At 58.4% G+C, this 24,754-nt stretch overlaps 1 protein-coding gene across 3 annotated transcripts in view; it reads left to right on the forward strand.

The window, feature by feature from the left end:
- The window catches only part of AGAP3 (ArfGAP with GTPase domain, ankyrin repeat and PH domain 3), a 156,791-nt gene that overhangs the window by 46,348 nt on the left and 85,689 nt on the right, over nt 1-24,754 (forward strand). For 2 of the 3 annotated variants that reach the window (XM_072855019.1, XM_072855020.1), the window contains exons 2-6: nt 12,785-12,843; nt 20,077-20,164; nt 20,360-20,445; nt 20,787-20,928; nt 23,553-23,687. In XM_072855019.1, the coding sequence (XP_072711120.1) occupies nt 12,785-12,843; nt 20,077-20,164; nt 20,360-20,445; nt 20,787-20,928; nt 23,553-23,687 (510 nt within the window). Of the gene's footprint in view, nt 1-351; nt 1,202-12,784; nt 12,844-20,076; nt 20,165-20,359; nt 20,446-20,786; nt 20,929-23,552; nt 23,688-24,754 lie in introns of those variants that run through there. The other variant, XM_072855021.1, reaches the window with a different exon arrangement.

The raw sequence follows: 24,754 nt of genomic DNA on the forward strand, positions 1-24,754 counted from the left end.
CCGCCTCTGCCCGCGGCCGCCGCGCGGGGCCGGGGCCGGGCGAAGGGCAGCGCCTGCCCGCCCGGGGCTCGGTGCCCGGGGCGTCGGGGGCGGGCGGCGCCCCTGGGAGGGCGCGGCCGCGCGGGGCGGCCCCAGCCCCGGCCCCGGCCCCGGCCCCGGCCCCATTCCCGTTCCGGGGCGGGCCCAGCCCCGCGCTGGCGGCGCGCCGGAGCGCGGCCCGGGCATGCCGGCGCGGCGTGGGAGCCGGCAGGCAGCGGGCGGCGTGCGGGGTCCCGCTGCGCCGCCTCCCCGGGGCCGGCCGCCCGCGCCGGCAGCGGCCCAGAGCGGCGGGCGGCCCGGGGCCATGGGGCAGCCCCGCAGCTGACGATGGCGGAGGGCTGGCGCTGGAGCGAGGCGGGCCGGGGCCCCCCGCGGCCGAGCCCCCGCCGCGCCGTCAGCGTCTGCGAGTCCCTGGACCTGCAGGGCGTCCCCGCCGTCCAGGCCGCCCTCAAGGCCGCCCAGCAGCAGAGGCGGCGGCCCAAGAGCTTCTGCGCGGCGGGGAACGGGCTGGCGGCCGGGGCCCTGCTCCCGCCGCCGCCCCCCGCCAGGGCCCGCGGCAGCCTGCTGGACTTCTTCAGGCTGCGCTCGCCCCGCAAGCAGGGGCCCGAGGGCGAGGGCGAGGGCGCGGCGTCTCTGCTCGCCGGGGCCGATGGGGCGCAGCGCCCGCGCCCCAGCAGCATGACTTTCCTGCCCTCGGCCCGGCAGCCGCACCCTGCCGAGAGCCCCGGCTTCCTCCGGGGGGGCTCCCTGTGGGGCAGCCGCCGCTGGAACCTCTTTGGGGGCAGCGGCCGGAGCAGCCCCAGCCCCAGGAAGAACTTCAGCTCCCTGCGCAAAAGCTTCAGCTTCCGCCTGCGCCGGGGCCACGAGCTGCGGCGCTCGGAGTCAGGGGGGCTCCTGCGCCCCGCGCGTCTCCGCACCAAGAGCGAGGGGGACGCCAGCTCCCTGCACACCTGCCCCAGCAAGCGGGACCTGCTCTACCCGGAGCTGGCCAGGGTCGGGGGCAGGCTGCACGCCGACCCCAGGCAGGCGGGGGGACTCTGGAGACTCCTCACGAGCCGCTTCCGAAGGCGAGAGCGTGGCAGCACCGGCAGCGTGTGCCCCAAGGACCCCCACGGTGGTGCCGAGCCCGTCCTCCTGGGCAGCGGTCCGCTGCGAGCGCTGGGTAAGTGAGTGCAGGAGGGGTGCTCGCCTGGCGAGAGCCCCCCTGCGCCCACGGGCTCTGTGGGGATGGGTGGCCGTGGCCCGTCCCAACCGACGTCCTGGGCTGGGCATGGACCCGATCGCGTCCCGGTGCTCTGCAGGGTTTGCGCTTAGGAAAGCTCGGCTGTAGCAAGGTAGCAGGAGCGTTCATGGGGCTGTTTCGCACTTCAGCACCCGGTGGCCGTGGGCACCACCATCGTTGTCGGGTACTGAAGGAGCCACAGCATGGCTAGCTGGGAGGAGATGCTCTGGGGTTCCGGGTTCCCTTGCCGGCCAGACACCTGGGAGCTGCGCGCGTGTGTCCCACGTCCTTCTTGCCCCAGTGGTGTCCCAGCAAGGGCAGGGAGAGCTGAACCTCGTGCAGCGGCCTTGGGGGAGCCCAAACTCTGTGGGAGGCGCAGAGGGGTCCTGTTAGTGGGCTCCCAAGCAAGTGCTGAAGTATTTGGGAGATTGCCAGAGCAGAGATGCAGAGCAGCGCGAGGGGGTTGGGGAGCACAGAAACGTGCCTGCACCTCTCTCCCGTAAGCAGCTACCTGGTGCCAGGCTCTGTCTGGGCAATGCTCTGCCAGGGTCTTCCCTGGAGCCGAGCGGAGGCCGTGTGTTTGGGAGCGGTGGTGGCATCCCGAGTGACGTGGCAGAGGGACAGAGGGCAGGACAGGCCGGGGAGGAGGGACAGGCCTCCCGTGGGGACTGGGCACGCAGTGGGGACTGGCAGCTGAAGCAGCTGTTAGGTGCTCGACTAGCTGGTGTTTGGCCTCGCGGCCATGGCCTGTTGTCCCGTGCCACGGCTGCCCAGGTGTGTGTGGACCTCTGCGGGGCCGCACTGCCTGTGCGTCTGTGCCCCCTCCTGTCCCCTGGCCCCGCAGCGTGCCCGGCCCTGCAGAAGCGAATGTGCGGGTGAGCCCTGCCGCCTGGCAGGGGCTGCGAGGCGAGAACAGCATCCACAGGCTTTTTAAGGCATTGAACGCTGGCCTGCACGCACAGAGCTGGGGGCTGGGCTGGGCTGGGACCTGCCGCTCTCAGGGAGGCAGGGCAGCCGCTTTCAGGCGCCTGCGAGCCTCTCGGGGTTTCCATCGCTCTGCTCCGGAGTCCAGGCGCCGTGGAGGCAGTTCCCTGGCTTGGCTCACGTGCCAGAGGGACGGACTGGGGCTGGCGAGGAATCCGCACACTCCCAAGGCAGCGGCTGCCCAGAGCTGCTTTGCGCCCAGGACGCTTTCCAGGAGGGCTGAGCTCCAGCGACCAGCGCAGGAGCGGTACTGCTGGCAGCCTGAGCTTTGCTGCCACGCAGGTGCTGCGCTGGGAGCTCAAGGGGCTCGTTCCTGCCAGTCCCCCCTGTCCCTGGGGCTCGCCGTGTTCCAGGGGAAGGCCCTGGAGGCTCCGGGTGGGTGGCCGAGGCCGCCTTTGCGCGCTGCGAGACAAAGGGACGGGATGCTGCTGCCGCGCTGCCCTGTGGCGCGCTCCTTCCGGGGGGCTGTGCCCCTGGCAGGGGTGCCCGGGGCCAGGTGCCGGGTGCTGGCTGGGTGGCGGGAGGTTCCCAGGCGAGGGGAGGCTGCACTCATGGCTGGGGAATGTGGGTGTATCCAGGCAGGGAGGGCCCGGCCCTGCCCGTGCAGTGGGGGGCCTGTTCCTGCTTGCCGGCTGCTTCCAGCAGGAGCTGCGCCAGCAGCAGCCGGCCCGGTGGCTGCGTTCCCAGGGGAGCAGCTGAGGTTGAGCGCTTGTGTTGGTGTCCTCGCCCCTCACCTGGCTGCTCTGCTGGGACAGGTACGGGCTCTCTTTGGGTCCATCTGCTGGAGAGCCTTCTGAGGCTTTGCTGGGAAGCGCCGGGCAGGGCTGGGAGCCCTCTCTAGCAGGGACCAGCCAGCTAATGCGAGACCGCTGCTTGTCAGCGTGGTTAGCATTTGCCACTGTGGCTCATACTGGAGGCACAAGCTCGAGGATGACCTTTCCAGACTGCCTCTGGGACTGTGGCTCATTGCGGCAGAGCGAGCCGTGCTTGCTGGAGCTGCAAAGTTCACGCTTTGGTTTGGTTTTTGCTTAGAGCCCCATTTTTGCCATTATCTGCTTGGTACCCAGTACAGGCAGTACAGGCCTCTGTACCCACTTGAGCTATGTCCTCCTGGGGTCAACCAGATGTGAAGAAGCAGCAGTGAAGTCTGCAGACCAAAGCTGCTGTTGCTTGTCCTGTCTTATGTCCTGTCTCCACTCAGCGTGCTGGGCTGTGGGCTCTGGCTCACTCCGGTGGGAGCTGTGAGCCTCTAAGCCAGGACACCGTAGACTGGACGTGCACAACCTTCGTACTGCTCCAACGTGGACTTGCTGGATGCGGCAGCTCAGGAGATCTCTGCCCTCTTCCTCTTTCAGACTTGCAGGCCAATAGTGTTTCTAACACCCTCTCAACATTTCAAAAACTTTGATGCTTTATGCTAGTGCTGCCCACCTTAGCCCTAGGAAAGCTGCTGATACAGTCCCAACACGCCCTCCTGAGGGGGTGCAGCTGCAGTTGCGGTTATCAGCTCTTTGGAAAAGCTGGATATATGAGTCTAGGCAGAGATCCAAGCCAACACTGCTACCCTGTTTCTAGTTACCTGGAGTATTTTGTTTATAGCAAGCTGGGATACCCATCCAGCGCTGCACTCTGCCATGTAGGCGTACCCAAGGGCCAAAAAGCCTGGCCCACCGGCGAGTCAGGAGGATGGTCTCAGTGCGGCTGCCCAGCCCTGCTGAGACCTCCTTTGGACTGTGTGGGAATGTTACCCACACATTCGCTCCCTGCTGATGGAGTTGTTCAGCCTGGACCAAGTGCCTGGGTGATCAGGGGAATGCAGTTTCTTACCCAAAAAAGACTTCAAGAGCTGGTCTTTGTGTAGGAGGATGAAGGCTGACAGGGGGTGTGATTTTCTGTTAATGCACCAAGGGAGGGCAAGAGCCCTTGGAGCTAGAGAGCAAAGTCAACACAGAGTCCGGCCAGCTTGGACTGACCGCAAATAATCGTGGCCAGCGGTTCAGAGGAACGTTTCCAGGTATCGGGGTATCGACTAGCGCAGTTCTGAAGAAGCCCTCTGATCGGCACAGGCTTGGAAAAACTGCACGGGTTTGGGGTTGGAGTTTTCCCTGTGCAGGGAGGGATCAAGTGATGGGTGCAGCATCTCCGACAGTGGGATCTGGACTCCACAGCTCAGGAAGTGTTTCTCACAATCGTGTTCCTCTCTCCCAGAAAGATGCCCTGCTTCTTAAGGTGCTTTAAGGTTTAAGGTAACTCCCTTTTAACCTCTTTGGTGTTTGGCCATGCAGAGGACTAACATGTAGGGCATGTGTGAGAGAAGACTACTGGGAGAAGAGAGGGGTGTTTTTACATTAATAAGGTGAAGTTTGCGTAGTGAATTGAGTAGGTAGTGATATGTATCATCTCTTGTTGGCACCTGCCTGAGCTTAGCTGGGAGTGTTGGTGAGGAGCAGAGATGGCATGATGGGTTTAGAGGCCGTGCCTGGGATGCTGAATCCAGTCTGGTGTCCACACCTCAGAAAAACATAAGAAGTCTGGAAGGTATCAAGGAAGGAGTTGTTGGGACACCGATCTGAAAGGCCTAATTCTCAGGATGAGATCAGAGGAGATGTGTGCAGTAGGTGCAGGGGTGTTCTGATTACAGTCTACAGGCATCCATAGGAAGAGGAAACTTCAAAAAACAGTGCCTTTTAAATCTTAACCTGCCTTTGCTTGTGGGGTTAAACGGGTAGAGCTGAGGTCAGGCAAATTTGGAACAGGTTTTTACTGGTGAGGTAGGTCCTCACAGAGCACTTGTGTTGGGGAAGCGGTGGGTTATCTGTCTCTCCATGCCACTAGCTCTGCTGCGTTGTCCCTTTCAGCAGACCCTTTCTAGCTGTCAGAGCAGAGAGAGTTTGGTACGGTTCTTTGGTCTGCGTGTATTTGGATGTGGACTGCAAAGTAGCAGGTGCCAAGAGGCTTAAAACGTATGGCTCTTCTGAAGTCCGTGCGCTGCACAGCATACGTGTTGTGACGGCACCAGCTGCTGCCGCATGCGGTATCGCCCAGGAGCAAGGGCAGCAGTTCGTAATCACACCCTTTTTTCGCAGAGATATGCAAGATCCTCTCCTTTCACTGCTGCAAAGTATTTAAAGCTCTGGTGAGATAATCCTTGGTAAGATCATGTCCTACGCAGGGATCTGCGTTGGCTAAGCTCTCTGACGGGAACGCTAGCCTTGTCCGTGTTGGTCCTTGACCTGGAGAAATCTCTCTACCTGCCAGCATTGCCAGGGTTGAGTCTTTATCAAGCCTGGCCTGGAAAAGGTGGCTCTGCCCAGGCACGTCGCACTCTGCTGCCCTTTTATCTGCGTGTGCGGGCAGGTGGGTACTTTGGAACGTGGTTTGTGTGGGCACTGCTGTGTTTGCTCAGCCTCTGACCTGGTTTCAAGGCTGGTTTTAGTATCCAGGGTTTCAGCGTCCAAGTTAGTTCCACAGCGGCTTGGATAACGAGTTGGTTAATTATTAGTTGCTGTGTGCGGAGACCAAATGTGTCTGGCACTAGTGCTTCTGAAGCACAAGGTAGATGAACCTGCTACGCTCCATCCTACGAAGGGAGCAGCCTGGGTGAGGAGTCAGTTTTGCCCAGCCAGCCCCTTCCTCCTCCCAGCTTTGCAGCAGCAAGTGGATGCAAGCAGCAGCGGGTCCGTAGGACATTTGGCTGCGCTAAGGCTCTTGGTGAGCAAGTGGTGCCGTGAGTCCACTGTCTCTGCTTTTGAGGTCAGATGCGCCTGGGGAAGGTATTCAGCCGCAGCGCTGACAGTCTGGTCTCTTCTGTATTATTAAATAACAAAGAGAAGAGGGAGGAAGAGTGACTGGGTGTGTTTTAATGCGAAATACCAAATGATACAGCTAGGCCAGCGTTGAAGCTAATCCAGGAAATCGCTACTCCCCGGTGCCTGCATGAAGCCTGGTGACAAGGAAGATGACAGTTCCTTAAGGTGTCACCCCAGCCGGAGGCAATCTCTGCTGAACAAGCTCGTACCAAGGCTCTGGCACTGCGTGGAAGGTGCTAATGCTGACCTGCCTGCCTGGATTTCGGTTAGTGCGTTGGATCGGGTCAGGTCACTGGTGGCTTGCTGTGAGCTTCCACGTGCTTGGCTCTTTCTCCCTAGGAGAAGATGGGCATCTCCTGCCTCTTCCAGTGGGGAACGATGCCCGAGTGGCTGGTGTCACCCCCTGCACCTCCCGCTGCTCGGCGCAGCCGGCTGGGCAGCAGAAGCACTGCGGGTGGAGAGGGTCTGGCAGCCCCAGAGAGGAACGGTGTCGTCGGAGGGGGGACTCCCACACCCAAATCAACATCCTGCAGCTATGGACTTGGACCTTCCCTACGCTGATTTGGGTGTGTAACAGCCGCACAGATGCACAGAGCGTATAATATCGTACTAATAGAATACTGATGAAGTGCAGGAAATCTCCATATGCTGCATTTTAGTAGCAAACGATCAACACTTAGGATGGACAAAGCTGCATCAGCGAGATGTGTCAGCGTTTTTCGACAGCCAGGTACTTGGCCTATGGCTGTTTTGGGTGATTGAGAAACTGCTCTTGAGGTGCCTTTCTGACAGCTCCGTGGGTGTCATCCGCGCCTGCCCACACACGGCTGCTGCGCTCGCTTCTGCGAGAAGCTGCTGGTAGAGGAGGAAAGCAAGTGCAAGAAAATGGGGGGGGGGGCTCTGTGCTGCGGAATTATCTGAAAACCAAGCGATGGAGCTGTCCCTGCGGGTGCGGATGCAGACGGCTGCAGCACGCAGGGGCTTCGGGTGACGTGAGAGCTGACCGACAAGGTGTCTTTGGGTCTGCAAATGGGCGCATCAGGACTAGGCATGGGTCACACAGATGTCAGCATGGCTTGCACGGGTTGTGCGCGTCCCCTTGCGTGACGAGAGAAGGGTGATCGGCGTGCCCTGGGAGCCGGGGCTGAGGGGCAGTTACAGTGACAGATTTGAAAGACTCAGTTGTGGCATGGACCCCAGCCTGACGTGTGAAAGTGGGTTGTGCTCCAGATCCTCAAGCCTTCCTGGATTAGCTGATGGTCTTGACGGTCTCGAGTACCTTGTTTAGGTGGTAGGTGGGAATGGTGTAAGTCAAGGCTGTGTGTTTAGTAACAGCGATGCTTCAGGTGCTGCAGGGACTGCCACATCTTCTGGACCCTGCTCTTTGGGGCGCTCGGGGCAGGAGGAGATGTGTGCTGCAGGCTGCTGGTTGATGCAGCTGAAGGCATTTGTTTTTCCTCCTTTTGACAACCAGAGCCAGGCTTCTCCCCATGGTCTGCAGGGAGTGCTAGAAGTGTATATGTGGGAATGCTGCTTTATTAACCGAGTAACGTGGGGAAGCTGACATTAACGCCTCCTGGTTTTGAGGATTTTCAGCTTTCGGGCACCGTTTAAGAAAGCCCCCAAGCTCTCTGCAGGAAGCTCACCTGAAGCCAAAGTGGAAGACTGGCCAGTGGGTGCCAGCAGTCAGGCACGCAGGGGAGCTTGGTCCAAGTGCTCTCCCTGAGTAGCCGCCGTTCTTCTGTGCAAGACTGACTCGCTGTGGAGCAAGCTGGGTGTTTTGGGAAGTGGCGTTGGAGGGCATGCTGCAGGACACCGTGATGCTCCTTCTACGCTCTTGCAGAAGCTGGGAAGCTTCCCAGGCGTGCCGCAAGGTGCGGGCAGAGGACGCGTGCCTGCCCCAGTGTGCGGACACATGCGGCCTCCTTGCCTCACTTCTCTGCTTTGCCCAGGCACTGCCTTGCTTCGTCCCTGAACACCTCAGGCAGCTCCACCCATTCAGCTAGTGGGGAAGGGCAGAGCGAGTGGGTCGGTGCAAGGAGCGGTGCTCCGTACGGGCAGTTTAAAGTCAGGGCGGGATGTCTTCCTCAACGAGAGGTGCTTTTGTTCACATGGGAGTTCGTTAGCGGAAGGGTCTGCGTGTACGGGTACGGCCTGGGGTGGCAGGTGGACACGAGGCTCTTCCGAGCCTCACACCTGCGTTCTTGGCTCTGGAGGGGGCCACAGAGGGAACTGGCCCCTCCAAGATCTGTGTCTCAGTAACTTTTCCAGGCGATCGCAAAGGAATCCCATGGCTGTCTTCAGTTCAAGGCCACTTCCACCTTAGTCTCTGTTCCTTTGGTCACGTAGTCTGTAAGCACTTGCTTTTACCCTCCTGGGTACTGGAATAAGCGTGGGTTCATCTGTACCTCTGTGAGCACTTAACACTGGGGGTATATCAGCCCCAAAACGCTGCAGGTAGAGTGCCTTGTCGTTACAGCAGGCTCTCCCGCAGTGAAGCAGCTGGGCGGTCTGGCAGGGTCAGTCGCTGGAGCCGCATGGGACCTCCCGGTACATCCGTCTGCCTTCCTCCTGTGGCGGGTGAGATGCTTTACCCAGCGATATGTGCAGTGGACGTGTCCTCTTCCGCTAAACAGGAGGTGGTGGAGGAGGACAGCAGAGAGGGTGGAAAGTGCACAACAGCTTCTGCACGAGGAGCGATCCGACAGCTGGGACTCCGCAGTGGGGAAAAGAGAGGTTGCAGTGAAAGACGGGGCGGTGGTGGTCAGGCTGGCTAGGGATGTTAGCTCACCGCCTCTGGGGCAGGGGCTGGGGACATCCCATGAAGTCGAGCCTAAAACACAAGGAAGTGGGTTTCCAAGGAATGGGTATTTATACTGCTGAAACTCCTTGCTAAAGAACGATGTGGAAGTGAAATTTCATATGGTTTTAAAAGGAGACAGAACAATTACTCAAAGGAGAGTTTTTTGAGGTTTACTAAATAGACGAACCACAGGAGATCCCTGAGCTGAAGAAGTCAGCAGCCACAAAGACGTGTGGGGTCAGTATCACGTACTCTCGCCACGTTCCTACTCTTCTGGGGTTCCCATGTGCCAGCTGGCGCTGGAGATGGCGCGCTGGGCTGGGCAGACCCTCGGTCCGAATCCAGATAGCTGTTCTTGGGTAACGGTGTTGGGCAACCTCCTGCCTCTCCCTCCTGCCTTGAGCAGAAGCTGCTGCTGGGGCGAAGCAGCCCCCGCTGCCCCTGGGGAGGGGAAGCGGCCCCTCTGCAGGGGCAGAACACCCGGCTCCCGGTGGTGGCAGAGCAGAGATCTGGTGCCGAGCAGCCTCTCTGTCCAGCTGCAGTCACGAGTGGATTTCCCAGCAGTAGTGGTGCGAGCTGCAGGTGACTGCCCACCTCCAGGTGCTAGGCAGTGCCCGCCACAAGCCCTGCCCTGCGCTTGGGTGAGCCCTGCTCCCTGCCCCGGAGGAGGGACAGTCCCGTCCCCTGCCCGCAACCAAGGAGCGGCCGTGGTCTGGGGGCAGTGAGCTGGACTGGACGGGAAGGGTCTCACCCCGCTTAGCCCGGTGTTGAAGCCAGACTGCAGCGTGCGAGCTCCTGGGTGGGGGCCGCTGCAAGCTGGGGCACGGCGCAGCTTAGAGAGGTCCGGTGCGGGTGAGTCGGTGGGCGCCGGACGCGTCCCTGCTGCTGCGCGGGGCAGGCATGAGCGGTGACAGTGGGCGCGTCGCTGCTGGTGTTTCCATCCCGCTCCGTCATGCCAGCGGGGCTGTCACTCGGGCGTGGGGATCCGCAGCGGCAGGAGCTCTGGCTGCACCGTGCCGAGAGGTGCCAGCGTCCTGGCACGCGCTGCTGAGCAGAGGCGGCGCGGGTGCAGCCGGTGTGCTGGGCTGCTCTGGGACCCGTGTGCTGACAGTGCCGTGCGCAGGCTGGGCCGTGCCGGGCCGATCACCGGGGCCGGCTGGTGGCCTGGGCTAAAATTCAGGCTTGGCACACGCTGGGAGCTGACTGGCAGGCAGATGTGCACGGGTTGTGTGTTGGTGTTTTGGGTTAAGCATGCTAATGACAGTTAATAATTCCATGTGTCGCATGGCTGAAGGTAGTTAAATTGGCATGGTGTCACAGTTATTTATTTGTGTTAAGATTTACTCAGAGGCTTTCACGGCAAGTCAAAAATCAAACTGTTGCTAACGAACTCCTGAACCTTGGTTAAAAAACAAAGATCTGTTAGAATAATTAGCAAAGGAGGCAACTCGCAAAAATCTGGATGGTTTCTCTATCCTGAGCATCCAAGAAGAGAAGAGAATAGCCTGCCCTCTCTGGGCCTCTCTGCCTCTCTTTTCTTTCTTAAGGCCAAGTTGGCGAGTGCATTTGACTTGTGCTCCACTCAGAACCCCTCCAAAAACCTGCTCCGTTTTTGCCAGTTTTTTGTAGTTCAAGAACAAGGTATATCTAGAGAAACAGTGCAAGTATGCTGCTTCCTCTAATCCGGGGGGAGGGAATGCCAGTACAGGAGAAAGTACCGATGGGGCTTTAACCATCGCAGTTAACCGACAAAGGGACTAAGCAGAGCAGAAATTGTAGGTGGAGGTGACAGCTTTTTTTAGACCAAGTAATGCAGTTGGAAATACAGGTGTGCAGTTAACTTTCTGAAAGGTCTCAAGAACTCAGCATTTTCCTCCTAACTTATTAGGTGTTTTAATAAAGATTTTACCTCTGCCTAAAAAAAGAAAGGATAGGTGAAAGACAGAGACCGTGAAGAAATGATTCCTCTTAAGAACCTTCATGATGGTTATAAATAACCTTGTGTTACTGCATCAGACTTGTGTTTTATTTGTCTGTAGCTTCTGAAGAAGAAGTGTTAGTAGATTAGTGTATGAATGGTAAACTCCAGGTATGAGCACCGTATTCTTAGGTTTTTTTGACACGATGGAAAAACACGCTGTGGCCTGCGGGTGCTGGTGGCTGCACAAGTGCCATGTTAAAGGCACAGCGGCGGATCATCTTTTTTGCCCCTCGTGCGCGCCGAGCAGCGGTGGACCAGCGCGCGGACGTGCAGGCACAAAGGGCAGGGCCCCCTGTGAGCCCTCCGGCTGCGGGCAGCAGGCGCAGACTCTTCCCCACGCAGCTTTGGGCTGCGCATCTCCCACCAGTTGCCCGGGTGGGGTAGGGAGAGATGAGACCAGGCATTAGCCTGGAGATAGAGAGGGGGTTGCAGCCGCTGTGTGTCCAACCCTCCCTTGGCAGTTACGAGGGCGGGAGCATAAACTGGAGTGAAGGTCTCGTCGACGGGCTTCTGGCAGGGCTGAAGAGCCTGGCGTTGCCCTCTGATCCTGCCCGCGTCTGGCGGCGTCTCCTGCAGCGCCCTGGTTTCAGCCTGCGGTGCTTGGCACGGCCCCCGGTGAAACACCTACTCGGCAGAGACCTGCAGCCGCCAGCTTGCCCAGCCGGTTCGGGCAGTGCCAGTGCAGACGCTGAGAGCCGGGACGCGTGCCCGAGTGCGGTGGTGGGGTCGGGGCTGCCAGGAGCAGGCGGGGAAGGGCAGCTCGCAGCTCCTGCGCCAGCGGAGCGGGTCTAGAGCCATCTTCCCCTTTGGCCTGGCATCCCGCTGCGGCCTCAGGTGACGTCTGAGCAGCAGTAGCGCCCGGGCCGTCGTGCTTAATAGCTGCCTGTGGTTGGGTCTCGCGGATTCGCCTCTTCCCTTTTTGAACCCGTCTGAGATTTCCATTTCTGCAATAGTCTGTGGCAGCGAATTCAGCAAGTTTATTACAGGTTCTTGAAGAAGCAGTGCTCCCACGGGTTTCCGGTCTCCAAAAATCCTTTATTATTTTTACACTATTAACATACAGCAAGTGCTGCTCTTTTGTTTCGGCCCCCAACCCCGTAGCCATCTGGCTTTGGGTGGAGGACGTACTTCCTCGTCCAAGGCAAATGGAGCACTCTGGTTTTGTTAGGAGTGGCTACTGGCTACTTCAGGTATTCAAGGTGTTTTCCAGGCTCTTGCTCCTCCTCCAGTGAGTCTGATTTTATTTGGGAAGTCTGTTGTTTGACCAGCTCCTGGAGATTGTTTGGCTGTAAATGAAGTGTTTGTGATTTCTGTGGCAGAAGAGAGGGCGTTTCCTGCACCGCTCAAAGCCGTGCCTGATTGTTACAACCTTCTTAAGCCTATTACAATGTTCTGCAAATTACATAACATACACATAATTAATTGTGTTCACCTTCAATCACGAACATAGATTATAGCGTGCCGTCAGCTCTTTATCTGCACTGCGTGCCACACGCTGGTATCGAAGCCTGAGCGCAGTGCTCAGGGCACTGCTTTCGCCATTACGTGCCCTCGGTTCTGGGTCCTTTACAGCATGTGCCCCCCGAAAAGGTGTCTAGTCTCTGGTGCTTCCCTCGTCCCATGTGCCTCGAGGAAGGGGATGCTGTAGGGCTTTTTGTGCTCCCGCAGGGCAGGAGGGAGGGTCCCCAGCCTGCGGTGCGTGGGCTCTGCGCTGCCTTCCTGCCCTCAGCTCAGCCGCTCCTTCCCATCCGAAGCTCTGGCTGCAGAGCCTCCGGGCATGGGCGGTGTCGGGACCTCATGCAGCTTCGTGTCTCTAGACGAGGTGGAAGGGAGGGAAGAGCCATAAATCTCCTGCCTGGAGGGAGCAGGGAGAGCGTGGCCGGATCCTTGTTAGGATCTCGAGGGAGACCACGGTGACCTGACGATTTCTCCTCTCTGTTCTGCAGATTCGTTTGTGAACAGCCAGGAATGGACCCTGAGTCGCTCGGTACCTGAGCTGAAGGTGGTGAGTACTCACAGCTCGTGCCTCGGATACCCGTGGTTCTCTGATGCTTCTCCAAATCCACGAGAAAAACCTGTGTTTTAATGTGGCTGAATGGAAATGCATAGAGGCTTCAGCCTTGCAGAGGGGAGAGAGGAGCTGGGCCTGCTGCTGTGCTGGGGGAAGGCAAGAGCTTCTCGGTGGCTCACGCTTGTAAGGGAGAGTGTGTTGGTCTGGGAGGGCGCTTGGATGTGAAGGTCGAAAGGCGTTATTTGAGCACCTCACCCTTCCTGCTGGCCATAGCAGAGTCGTGATTCCCAACCAGGTACTGGTGCACGGGCTAGACCTTCTGGTGTAGTAGAAGCAGGGGCAGACCCTGAGCAGCGGTACAGGCATGCATCCACAGTCGTCACCCTCAGAGCAGCCGTCCAAGCATGAGAGTTACCCGCATGGGAGGTTTCACCTCCCTGTTTGAGCCTCGTTGACTTCAGCCCTGCGCTGGTGCTTCCCTGGCCTCTACTGGCCACCTCCCGGACGTGACTGCCCCGTGGTGTCCCTGCTGTGGGGGGATGCTGGTGGGATGAGGCCGTCGCCTCTGGTGCTTTGTTCTGCCAGACAGAGGGGGCGAAGCTCCTCCAGTTTGTCAATGCAGGGCGGGTTTCCCAGGGCATGCCGTTACCAGGTTTCATCACCTCCTTTTGGGACACGGTCTCGGGCAGGGGGGCTGCCTCTGCCCCGGCACAGCCTCCTTCACGTGGGACAGGGTCATGAGGGAGGGGGCCTGGTCTTGGGGTGCAGCACCTCTGAGACAGGAGACGTTTCCCATGGCCTGCCATCGCTGATGGCTGCATGCCAGCTTGCCAGGGCCATCCGTGAGCCAGCGCAGGTCAGCGGTGCAGAAAGACACAGAGGGTGTTCTGCTCGAGTCAAGCTGGCTGGCGAGCACGAGGGGCAGCCGTCGTGCCTGGGGCGAGGGACGAAGCGGGACCTCCTTGCTGGTGGCGATGAGCTCGTGGGCTGGTTCAGGCGTTCACAGAAAGGCACCCTCGGCAGCTGTGCTGCGAGCACTGGGGTAGCGCTGGAAGGGACGTCAGGGCGGGCAAGACGTCGCAGGCGCTTCCCAGTGCCTGTCTCGGGGACCTCGGCAATCTGTTCCACCGCTCGCTCTTCTCGCGCTCTCGGTGGCAGCCCTCTTAACTCCTTTTGAAGACTGTTGGCATGGCTCCGTTCAGCCCCTTCAAGATTAATTTTTTTCGATCTTAATCTGAGAAACAAGAAGCCTTTTTGCAAAACAAACCAGCACCATGCTGCCACATTTTTCTTATCTGCAGTCAAGTAAAAATTAAAACAAACTTTGAATACTTATTTGTTAGTTTGGCTAGTAAAATGTGTGTCTATTCAAAAATATTCTTGCAGCTATTCTGTGTATTGCCTTCTGACATTTTAACATTCTGCAGGCTGCAAAACAGTGCTGCAAGCTAAACAAACCTAAAGCTTTTAGTTCTTCCTCAATTAACACAATCCTTTTCCCCTGTTTTCCATGACCTCCAGGGATCTCTGTTGCTCTGGGGTGTCATCCAGCCGACGCAGCTCTTCCTAAAAGCCTGGAGGCCTTTCAGAGTCCTGGTTCGGTCCCGGCCTTGCAGGGCTGGAGCCCTTTCCGTCGTGTCTCTGGGGTTAGGCTGCAGCAGCCGACTGTGGCGGGGGACACTGTGCTTGGGTGGGCAGACCTCTGGGTGGAGGGGTGGTCGTCCGGGATTATTTCTTTCTGCGGCTGCGAAGGGAAGGACGTCGCGTAGTGGCAGATCTGCTCCTGCCTGGGTCTGGGATGGCGGTCAGCCAGTGGCGACGAGGAAAGCCAGGCAGGTCCTGAGCTTTTGGGCGGGTGTCTAAGGGCCCGTTCCGCACCGTGCTGCTCCGGCCCTGGCTGCGCCGTGGGTGCGCCAGCGCTACGATGCCTCTCTTCCTCGGTTCCCGTCTTGCCCCCCCAGCGGTGCGGCCGTCCACGTCCGTCGCAGCGCCCAGCTCTTCTCCCCAGGTCTGCGCAGACAGATTGGTCTTTGAGCGAGTGTCCTGAGTTACCACCAGGTTACGGTGGTATGGAAGGGGTCCCTACACGGCACCCATCCTGGAGTCCGTATGGGAATCGCTAAATGTCTGAGACTTGGCAAGAAACGGTCCCGGGCTTTGCTGCCTTCCCGTTTTCAAGCAGCTCCCGCCTCAGCCTCACCAGCCCTGTCCTCAGAGGCACGCTCGACCCAGGGAGGTGCTCTGGGTGGAGCAAGGTCTTGCCTGCGCAGCTGGCACGAGGCTTGGAGCGATCTCAGCAGTGCTGCAGAAGCGGCTCCCATGGCAGAGCCACCTCATCCTCGGTCCTGCCTCTGTGATGCTTCACCAAGTGCACCACGTGCCCCCGTGAAAAATGTGTCTGAAAACAAAAGACATCCTAGTGCAGGGCAAACGCAGGGTCTTTTGATACGTGGCAGAGCACACCATTTATGATGGAAGAGGCTTGCACGAAGCACCCGCTCTGTCTCTGATCTGCCGGTCCTTGTCCCCAGGGGAGGCCTACACTGAGCCTGTGAACCAGGATTCATAATTCTGTGAGTATGGAAAACCACAGGCTCATCGGAGTCTTCTGTTTCATGGCACATAAAGTGTTGACTGCAGCCCAGATCCCTCCTTCTGTAGGAATGAACTGTTTCCTTTACCTCTCCTGCAGGAGGTAAGGATCTTACCGCTTTCTTCCCTGCTCACGTTCCCATTTGCACCACAAGTGCTCAGTGCGCTTCTCTAAGGTTTTTTAATAGCTCGATGTATTTAAGTTATGCTCAGCAGTTTTTCCCACCTCAGTTTTATCCTGAAGCTTCCTCCATCTGCTGCAGGCTGAGAGGAGTCTGTGTCTGAGAGAAGGCAGCGATTCCTGCAAATCTTGCCTTCCCTGTGGCAAAGGCACAAATGGTGCCTGTTGGCGGGGACTCGTCCCCCAGACCTGATACTGGGCAACATCAGCCCTTCGCTGGCCAGCACAGAGGCAGGCTGCATTCCCTTGTTCTCCCAATGTGTCTCGATACAGAGGTTTCCATGGTGCCTACACACCACATTTTACTTCGGTTTGCTGCCTCTGAGGGGTTCTGTTCCTCAAGACTGTCAGTTCTGTGAGCTTGTTTATACCACCAGCTGAGGATAAGACAAAGCAGAAGTGTATTTCAGCAAGGCGTAGGTCAGGATTGTGGTTATAAGCAAGCAAAGTGCAAATGCAGCCTCCATCCAAGTTGGAGAGAGCTAAATATTGTCGGGGTGTTTAACCTCTGATGTTGCATGGATCCCTAGCAGCCAGGCGGCCTCGGGGAGCCGCTCTGTTTTGCAAAGGTTTCCCCAGGGACTGGAGCTGCGGTTAGCTTGGGCACAGAGCTGAGCCCCCAGGCTGCCCGCTCTGCGTGGTGGTCTCCACAGTTTGTTCTCTATCTCCACCTCTTTATATCCCAGACCGCTCACGCTGCCATTGAAGTGCAGCAGCGGCAGGGAGGGCTCGGCCGGAGGAAGGGGTGTTACCTTCGTTCATAACATGGGCTACGGCGTGCGTGTAGCCCTTCCATCTCCGCAGACCGCTTGGCTCCAGAAGCACGTGTGTGTTACCCGTGAGGTTTGCAGTCTGGTACGTGTTCTCATCTGTCTAAATGCCCTGTGTACGATCTGTAATTACTGTTGCGGGTGACAGACCTGGCAGCGATGCGTTCAGCCCGGGCATGCCCGTGGGAGCGTGTTGATCTGCACTTCCTAGTCCCGGGCTCCTGGCAGCCCGGTCCTGCCACTCGCTGGCTCCATGCAGTGCGGGAGAGGCACCAGCAAACAGAGGGTTTCCTGCGCTCCTGTATCGTGGTCCGCCACCGGCTGAGCGCCCACCGCTGCGGGGCCGGCGCATCTTCACCTCTTGCTAGGAGCATGTGGGTAGCCCGGCGCAGGACCTGGTGCAGCGGGAGCTTTCGAGCACCTGGCTGAAAGCTGGAGAACCTGCCTGGTGGTGACTCACTCATCAAGCTCATCCCTTTGCCTGGAAAAGGTCGGCCTTAAACTTCTCTTTGGTGGCAGAGGCAGCTTCGATGTTCCCGGCCGCTCCTCTCTCCTCACCCCCTGCTTCTTTCGGCGCTGGTGGGGCTGTGTGCAGCTGTACTGCAGGCCTGCTCTGGCAACTGAGTGGCTTTGAAAATAGCACTGCAAATGAGTGCCAGGCCGGATGGCCTGTTCTTGATTCCTTTTGCTCTGCAGTCGTGCAGACCGTGTCAGTGGTGCAGTCAGGGGCATAATGCAGGATGGACGCAGGGGGCAGGCATGGGGTGCGGCGGGCACGGTCCCTGCAGGCGGGTGGCATGGAGTGGAGCACTGTGCTACTGCAGCTAGGCCGCTCCTGGCAGCACGGTATGCCTGCCCTGTGCTGCAGCCTGCCGCCGGAGTGTCACCGCAGGTTGTGTCTGCAAGACCTGCCTACGGTCCCTGAGTACCGAGACGGGGAGTAGATCTTGGCAAGCAGGGAAGAGCCAGTGGCCAGAGCTGAAATTGTCGTGGCCCACGCTTGCACATCATGAGGAGGTGTTACCAGAGCATGTTGTTGGGCTCTGGAGGCCCTGCCCTGACAGTGCGGCTCTCGGTCCTGTCCCCTGGTGCGGGCGGGCTGCGCTGGGGATGCCCGGGGCCAGCTGACCCCTTCCCTGGCCCTGGGAGTGCAGGAGTGGGCGCAGCCCGAGGCAGTGGGCCAAGCGGGGAGAGCCGCCCCTGTCCCCAGCGCATGGGACTCGGGTCTCTCACATCACATGGCGACGTGTCCCCTGCCGTGCCGGGTCTGGGCTGAGCACGCAGCAGGTTTTGTTCCTGGCGCTCGGGCTCAGGCGGGCTGTGGGTGGGGCGAGGGCACGGTGCGCGGCACCTGCTTGGGAAGGAGCTGGTCCCCGCTCAGCTGCACGGGCTCTTCCCTGAGTTGGCCGGCAGTGCCATGTCCGTGTTTCCAGGAGTCGGGGCTTGCTGGAGCCCGGCAGGAGGGTTCTCCTGTGACAGCAAACAAGTGCAGAGCTCTGACACCACCGTGCCTTGTGCCAGTTTCCGATACCCAGGCAACACGTGGAGACAAGTGACGGGACTTGGGATTTTGATTTTGTCTTTCCTACATGTAAGGGTATGTGCTGTTTTCACAAACGCTATTAGCTTTTCAGTGCTGAGTGCCTGCTTGACATTTTCACTGTAAAGATACTGTACTTCTGCTGGGGACTTCCTGTGCAGAAATACCCTCACCAGCTCTGTGCAGCACCTCCGTGGAGACTCTGGTATTTCCAGCAAATGCGGACACTCTGCACGTGCCCAGTGAATCTCGTGGTCTGGTCCAGTGGTGGGTTTAGGAAGGGTGCAAGGTCAGCGGTGCACTGCCAGACGCTTTAGTGTCACTGTGCATTTGCTGTGAAGCAGCTGCAGACACACAGGGGATGTTGGATTTTCCAGAAACACAGCAGCCCTGTTGCGAGGTCTGCACGGGGATGTCTCTGGTGGCTTCTGTCTGGCAGATGTACCAGACATCTTAAATCCCAGTGAAACAGCAAGTCCCCACAATCCATGCTAACTAATCTTGGGGACAGAGAAGGAGGATGCCTACAAAAGCATTTGGGTGGATGGTATGCTGGGCAACAACAACAAAAAGTTGGTGGGACAAAGCGTGAACCTTCAGTAGTGGAGAAACCCCCAGGCTCCGGGTTTTGCGGGCAGTACAGGCAGGTGCTCCAAATGGCGATGGCGGTGTGTCGCACACCCAGCCCAAGGACGTCTTCATGGGAGTGCTGGGAGGGAGGTTTAGACAGGTGTAGGGGGCCCTAAAGCAGGAGTCGGTTATGTACAAGAAGATCTGTGGTAAGGTCAGACTATCCAAAGCCAAAGGTAGGTTAGGTGCTTTTTGGGAAGCTGTGTGGAAGAGGAGTGAGAGCTCGCTTTGCCCAGATACGGTGAGCTGTGGTCCCGGCTCGGCCAGGACGGCTTCCTGGGCTCTGCACAGTGAACAGCTGGTAGGAGCTTGCCCGCCTTCTTCACCAACCAGCGTTTTGAGGTGCACAGGCCTGTGTAAGAAGTGAGCTAGGAACGGCTCTTCTGGCTCCTGGCCGAGAGCACCTCTCCACAGGCCTGGGGCATCAGGAGGAGGTAGAAGAGCGTGAGCGAAGGGTGCCTCTGCATCGCCCCGGCGTTTCGACTCCAGCTCCATCAGAGCAATGCTGCAGCTGAGGCTAGAGGAGCACAAGGTGGGATGCTCAGTAGCGCAAGAGCCCGCTCCATGAGCTGCGTTGTCCCTGTGGATGTGGGGAATAGCTGTGGGATATAAGATGACCAGTCAGAACTAGGTTTTTTGCAAGGATGGCAGAAGATGCCCCTTTACTGCAGGACTGCCCTCCCATCAGCAGGCAAGCACACCTGCAAGCCCTTAGGCACTGGAGGTTTTTTAAATCGTTGGGAAAATGCTGACATTAGGAAAAACTGGGTTGTCTGGCTGACCCATCCTGGGACAGCTGCGTTCATTTTGTAGCAAATTCGTAGGGTGATCCAGGCTGACAGACCCCTAGCCCAGTGTGTTTCAACCCAGTTAAAAACTAGTGCTAGGTATCTTTATTTTTCAACTCGGTTAAAAATTGGTGCTGGGTGTCTTTCTGCGCAGGCAGCACAGCCAGCTCCGCTGGGAAAGGTGCGCTCTGCTACAGCAGCATCACTGCTGCAGCGAGGAGCCAGCGCTGTTCCCGGCTGCTGGTGTTGGAAGCAGCAGCCGTACCAAACGCGTGCCAGTCTCTGCTCTCCTCCTCCTTCTGGCGGGTGCTGTCAAGAGCTGTAATGCCCCAAAGTTTGGGATGTGTGGGCTGGGAGATGAGGTTTTTTTTTCCTTCAGAGTTCCCTGTGGCTTGGGAGGGCAAGCGTCCCCCGAGGAGCAGGAGGGCTGTGAGAAGAGCTAACACGGTACTGACAGGGCTGCGCCTGTCTGGGGGAGGACGAGGGTCCTCACCACCCTCCGTCTGGGTGGCTGCGCCCCAGTACCTGCTGCTCTCTGCCTGACTGAGACCAGTTAATGCCCCCAGGCTTCTCACCGAGTACCAGCGGGGTTGTGCCATCCCATCACCACGTGCCCGTCATCAGCACGCGCCCGGTTACTGGTGGTTTCGCCTCGCAGGGGTGGCCTCGTGTAGAGGGAGGCGTGCTGGGTGCGTAGGCAGCGGGTGACGTGCGCCTCTGTTTCAGGGCATCGTGGGGAACCTGTCCAGCGGCAAGTCAGCCCTCGTGCACCGCTACCTGACTGGCACCTACGTGCAGGAGGAGTCTCCCGAGGGTAAGGTCTGGTTTCCTGGGTGCCTGGGGGGTGGTCTGGGTCCTCGCTCCTCTCCCCGGCTCTAAAGGTGACCCTCGTCTCTGCACCTCATCTGCCGCTGCCACAGGACTCTGCAGCCTCCCCTGGCCTTCGTTAGGGGTTTCCCTCTGCTTGCTCCCCCCCTCACTTGACCTGCTGCTTTGCTCTCTTCCCAAGGTGGCCGATTTAAGAAGGAGATCGTAGTGGATGGTCAGAGTTACTTGCTGCTGATTCGAGATGAAGGGGGCCCCCCCGAACTCCAGGTAGGAGACCTGTACCTTCTGTGGTCCCTTCCCACCCCGTCCTGCCGGAGGGCTCGGAGGGCTCCTGGGGAGGGACCTACCCGGGCTGCCTCTCGGGATCCCGGTCGGGGGAGAGCACAAGGACTGCAAGGCCTGAGGAGGGGCTACCCCTTTGGTGACAGTTGATCCCAGGGCCTCCCCCTGGTGCCGGGGAGCTTGCGCGCAGGGCCTGGAGCGTGCGCTGGGCTGAGCACGGCCGCAGCACCCCACGCGCCAGCCGTGTGGCCGCCCTTGCTGGCGGCTCTGGGCGCGGGGCTCGGGGACGCTTGTCTGGGCTGTAACAGTTGGTGTGTCTCCCTCAGTTTGCTGCCTGGGTCGATGCTGTGGTGTTTGTCTTCAGCCTGGAGGACGAGATCAGCTTCCAGACAGTCTACAACTACTACCTGCGGCTCTGCAGCTACCGGAACACAGCGGAGGTGCCGATGGTGCTGGTGGGCACGCAGGGTGAGAGCATGGCGGCCGGGTTTCCTCCCCACATCCTCCCTGCCTCGGTCAGGAGCACTGGTGACATGTCTACACTGGCAAGAGAGCACGGGGTGCTAGCCCCGAGAGTGTGTTGGGAGATCGCAGTCTGTAAGCCGTACGCCGGACAGAGTTACTCTGAGGCCCCCAGTCTGGGGCCCTGGAGGAGCTGAGTAATTCCTTCGCAGAACATCTCAGCTTTCCTGCCGAGAGCTGCCTTACTTCATGGAGCCACTTTCCTCTTGGAAATGCCCAAACCTGCTGGCGTTGCCTGCCTTCCTCGGTTCTGCCTGCAGCAGCTGGGCCCCGGCAGGAGTCAGGGGCTGGGTGTGGGAGGGTTTTCTGCTGGTGCATTGCCCTTCGTCCTCTGGGACGAGCTGCCACAGGGAAGGTTTGGGGGGATGGCAGCTTGCTTTTAGCACGCTGAGAAGAGGCCTGAGCTGTGGAGCATCATCTCCCCTGAGGTGCTGCCAGCGCATGTGGATGTGGGGTAGAGCAGCAGCAGCCCAGAACTGCCCTGCGCCCCCTCTCCCCCCCAGGGCTGGAGACTGGAGCCAGCTGGGACTGGGACCGAGGCCGAGGCCGTGAGGGAGCTGTCACGAAACCGCAGCTGAGGCTGCCGGTGGAGACAGGAGACGCAGTGCCTGGAGCCCCAGCTGGGCACCCCGGACACGCCTGGGCAAGGAGCTGCCGATGGAGAGGGGCTGCTGGGAGAGAGGGCAGCCCTTGACCGGGGCTCCTGCCTTGCGCAGCGTGCGCTGGGGGCAGTCCGGCCGCCGAAAGGCTTGCTGTGGGTGCCCAGAGGCAGGGAGGGGCAGCACAGAGGGCATTGCTGCAGGGATCTGAGCTCTGCTCTTGCGAAACGAGTGTCCTTACTGCCTGTAGATGGTAAAGCACAAGCAGGAGGGAGCCTGGGGCTGCAGAAGTTGTCTGGATGTAAGGGTGACAGCAGAGAGCAGGAGCAGGGGACAGAGGATGCGAGGGAAGAAGGTCTTGGCGGGAGCCAGTTTCTGAGCAGTGCGACCCGTTCCGGCGAAGAAGAAGCTCTGAGGCTGGAAAGACAGGCGGTGACAGCGGGAGGGGACTTGCAGGGGTGCCTGCTCTGGACCCCAGATTAAGCGCAGAACAAAGTTGTTAAACTTTTGATATTTAAAGACTATGTAATTAATGTTATGACTGAGTGATCTTGGTTCAGGACTGGGCTGGGGTCGCAGGCGTATGCTGTGGAGGCTCAGTAATGGGGAAGAGTGATATGGCGGAGGGGTTGGTGATTATTGCTGTCCCACACCTAGAGCCAGGTGAGGCCACAGCCTTGGTACAGTCACTCAGCAACTCACTGGAGAGTTCGAGGGGGACTTCTTTACAATGCCAGTCCCAGTACTCCTTTGACTCCTCCTGCGAGGGTTCATTCAACTGCCTGAAAGGAGGTTGTAGCGAGGTGGGGGTCGGTCTCTTCTCCCGAGCAACAAGCAATAGGACAAGAGGAAATGGCCTCAAGTTGTGCCAAGGGAGGGTTAGATTGGGTATTAGGAACAATTTATTCACCGAAAGGGTTGTCAAGCACTGGAACAGGCTGCCCAGGAAAGTGGTGGAGGCCCCATCCCTGGAGGTATTTAAAAGCTGTGTGGATGTGGCGCTTAGGGACATGATTTAGTGGTGGAGTTGGCAGTGCTGGGTTAACGGTTGGACTTGATGATCTTAAAGGTCTTTTCCAACCTAAACGATCCTATGATTCTATGATTTACAGCCCCTGCTTGTCCCTGGCATGTCTTCAAGGAATCGGATGCCTCTTGGGAAGGTAGTTTTTCCAAAACGTGCGAGCACTTAGCAGCCATCTGGGATACAAATTAAGCCTATTTTTTAGTGCTGTCCGCCAAGGCCTCAACTGTGAGCACATCCTAGCAGATCTGTCTTTCTCAATTAACTGAGGATGATTTCTCCCTTTTGATTCTTTAATCTGTAGGATATGGCCGTGAGACCTAAAATGATCGAGACTGGCAAATCCATTTTACTCTGCAACTGAGGCGGACTTGCAGATGAGTGCACTTGCTCGCTAACAGCAGCCATGACCAGTGACACGTTGACAGATGGCAATGTTACTCATTTCTAACGCTTGTAAACTGTGCATCCTCATGCAGATGAGGCTGTAGTTGGACCCAAGGTCAGGCTGTTTACACCTTTGCCCCTAGCGCTGTCTGCTGTCACTGAGTGTCCTGTTGTCTTCAACAGCTGCACTGTTCACGACATGGTTGTGTGAAATTGTGGTGGTGTGTCCTGTTCCTAACATCCAGGCTGCCTTGCCTTGCCAGGCACACCTCCCACTGGTTTCTGCCCTCTGTCTTCAGAAACGTCAGTGGCTGGATGGTTAGGAGAGTTGAATAAGGTTCATTTAAAAAATGGTTCATTTAAAAAGGTTCATTTAACAAATCAATTTTTCTACAAACGTGGGTCTGGAATCTAAGGCATTTTTAGGACGGGGGTGTACTATGAAGGTGGGTATCCCAGTGTGTGAAGGGAGGGAGGGAGGTCAGGAGTGTGCCCTGGGACCTGTGGATAGATGGGACACGGGCGCTTGCTTTTTAACCTCCTCTCCCTTTGGTTTCCAGATGCCATCAGCGCCACGAACCCCCGGGTCATTGACGATTCTCGGGCACGGAAGCTTTCCAATGATTTGAAGCGCTGCACGTACTATGAGACCTGTGCCACCTACGGACTGAACGTGGAGAGAGTCTTCCAGGATGGTAACTGCAGCTGGTAGAGGGTGTCTGGGCGAGACAGGGCAGCAATGCTGTCCCTGAGAGGGGGCTTACACTACCTAAACCACCGGCTCTCGGTTAGAACGGTGTGCTGCCGTGAGGCCAAGGGAGTTGGGCACACCTTCGTGTGCAGTGCTGTTGCTTTACACACGCAGACCGGGTCCAAGGAGTAGGACAGGCTGTGTGTGTGGAAGGATTCCTCTGTGTGTGGCATGTAGGTGAACTGCATGTGGATGTGCACGAGGGACCGCGGAGCAGGGCCGGGCAGCACCCTTCTCCTGCCTTCCTTGCAGGGGCTGTCCTCTGGGTAGCCGCTTGTTCCAGAGAGCAGAGCGGCTGCAGGGGACGGTTGCATCCCTGTGGTGGGCCTGTGCAGCACAGCAGTCTGCGTGAGCCTGCAGAGGACTTGTGCAGCTTCAGAGAGGGTTTTGATTGCCTTTCGTGGAGGAGAGGAGGAAGCACAGCAGAACCTTTGGGTGTTAGAGATAAGGGAACAGCAACTGAACGGCCAGATGGGGCAGCTGTTCCTCATGGCAACAGTGTGTGGAAGCGTATTTCTGCTTAGACTTGGAGAGGAGTCTGCGTGACAGGGGAAGAGGAGGTGGCAGGTGTGTAGGTGGAAGGTGTGTAGGTGTGTGTCTGTGTGTAGGTGGAAGAGGGAGCCTACACCATGTCCTAGGAGTTTGCAGTCTGCTTAAATGAACCAAGACCTTGCCCTACAATGGGACTGCGTATTGCCCTGTCCCCTTTCTCTGCTTTTGTCTTCTGGAGTGCATCTGTGTTCAATGTGTGAGGACGGGTCTGTGCAGAGCTGAGTGGCTGGGCAGGGCAGAGTTGCTTTTGGAAGAGAGGAGAGCTGTGCTGTTAGTGTTGGCAAGTGGAACAGGCGCATGGAAGAAAGTTTGGAAATAATAGTGCAGCAGGACTGACTGAAGGCAAAAATCCAGCTTGGTTCATTGCAGCACAGCAAGATAGTCTGAGGGCAAGGCACAGGACTGAGCCTGTCATCAGCTTCAAGTGCCTCCTTCATCCTCCGAGTTGGAGCTGGTGAT

The sequence above is a fragment of the Ciconia boyciana genome, chromosome 2, assembly GCF_034638445.1.
Source record: "Ciconia boyciana chromosome 2, ASM3463844v1, whole genome shotgun sequence".
In the NCBI taxonomy this organism is placed as follows: Eukaryota; Metazoa; Chordata; class Aves; order Ciconiiformes; family Ciconiidae; genus Ciconia; species Ciconia boyciana.